The following is a 376-nucleotide window of genomic DNA, read 5'->3' on the forward strand; positions in this document are numbered from 1 at the left end:
CAGTTTTGTTGTGTATATTGACATTCAGTCAGAATATTGGAGTAGAATCTGCTTTCTTTGAAGACTTATGAGAAATGTGATAGTTCTAAGATTTCAAAGCATAAAAGAGCAAGTACTATGATATTATGGAAGTTAATAATGTTTTTAGCCTTTAAGGTGATTACCCTTTAATTCTCCTCAGAACTCTGGAATACCTCGTGCAACATTTGGCAAGAGTAGCGGCACACAGCTGTGAGACAGGCATGACGCCGAAAAACATTGCTATTGTGTGGGCACCAAACCTCCTCCGGTCAAAGGACCTCGACATGGGTGGTGTTGCAGCCCTTCAGGTGAGAGATGAGGGTAAAAATGGGAATCTCCAGGAGATTATTCAAAA

At 40.7% G+C, this 376-nt stretch overlaps 1 protein-coding gene across 1 annotated transcript in view; it reads left to right on the plus strand.

The window, feature by feature from the left end:
- Positions 1 to 376, plus strand: part of LOC119586816 (GTPase-activating protein CdGAPr-like) — a gene marked incomplete in the record, with an annotated part of 278029 nt that overhangs the window by 264440 nt on the left and 13213 nt on the right. Inside the window, 1 exon segment of the mRNA XM_037935541.1 lies at positions 180 to 329. Coding sequence (XP_037791469.1) covers positions 180 to 329 — 150 coding nt within the window.

Source organism: Penaeus monodon, chromosome 22 (assembly GCF_015228065.2).
Source record: "Penaeus monodon isolate SGIC_2016 chromosome 22, NSTDA_Pmon_1, whole genome shotgun sequence".
NCBI lineage: Eukaryota > Metazoa > Arthropoda > Malacostraca > Decapoda > Penaeidae > Penaeus > Penaeus monodon.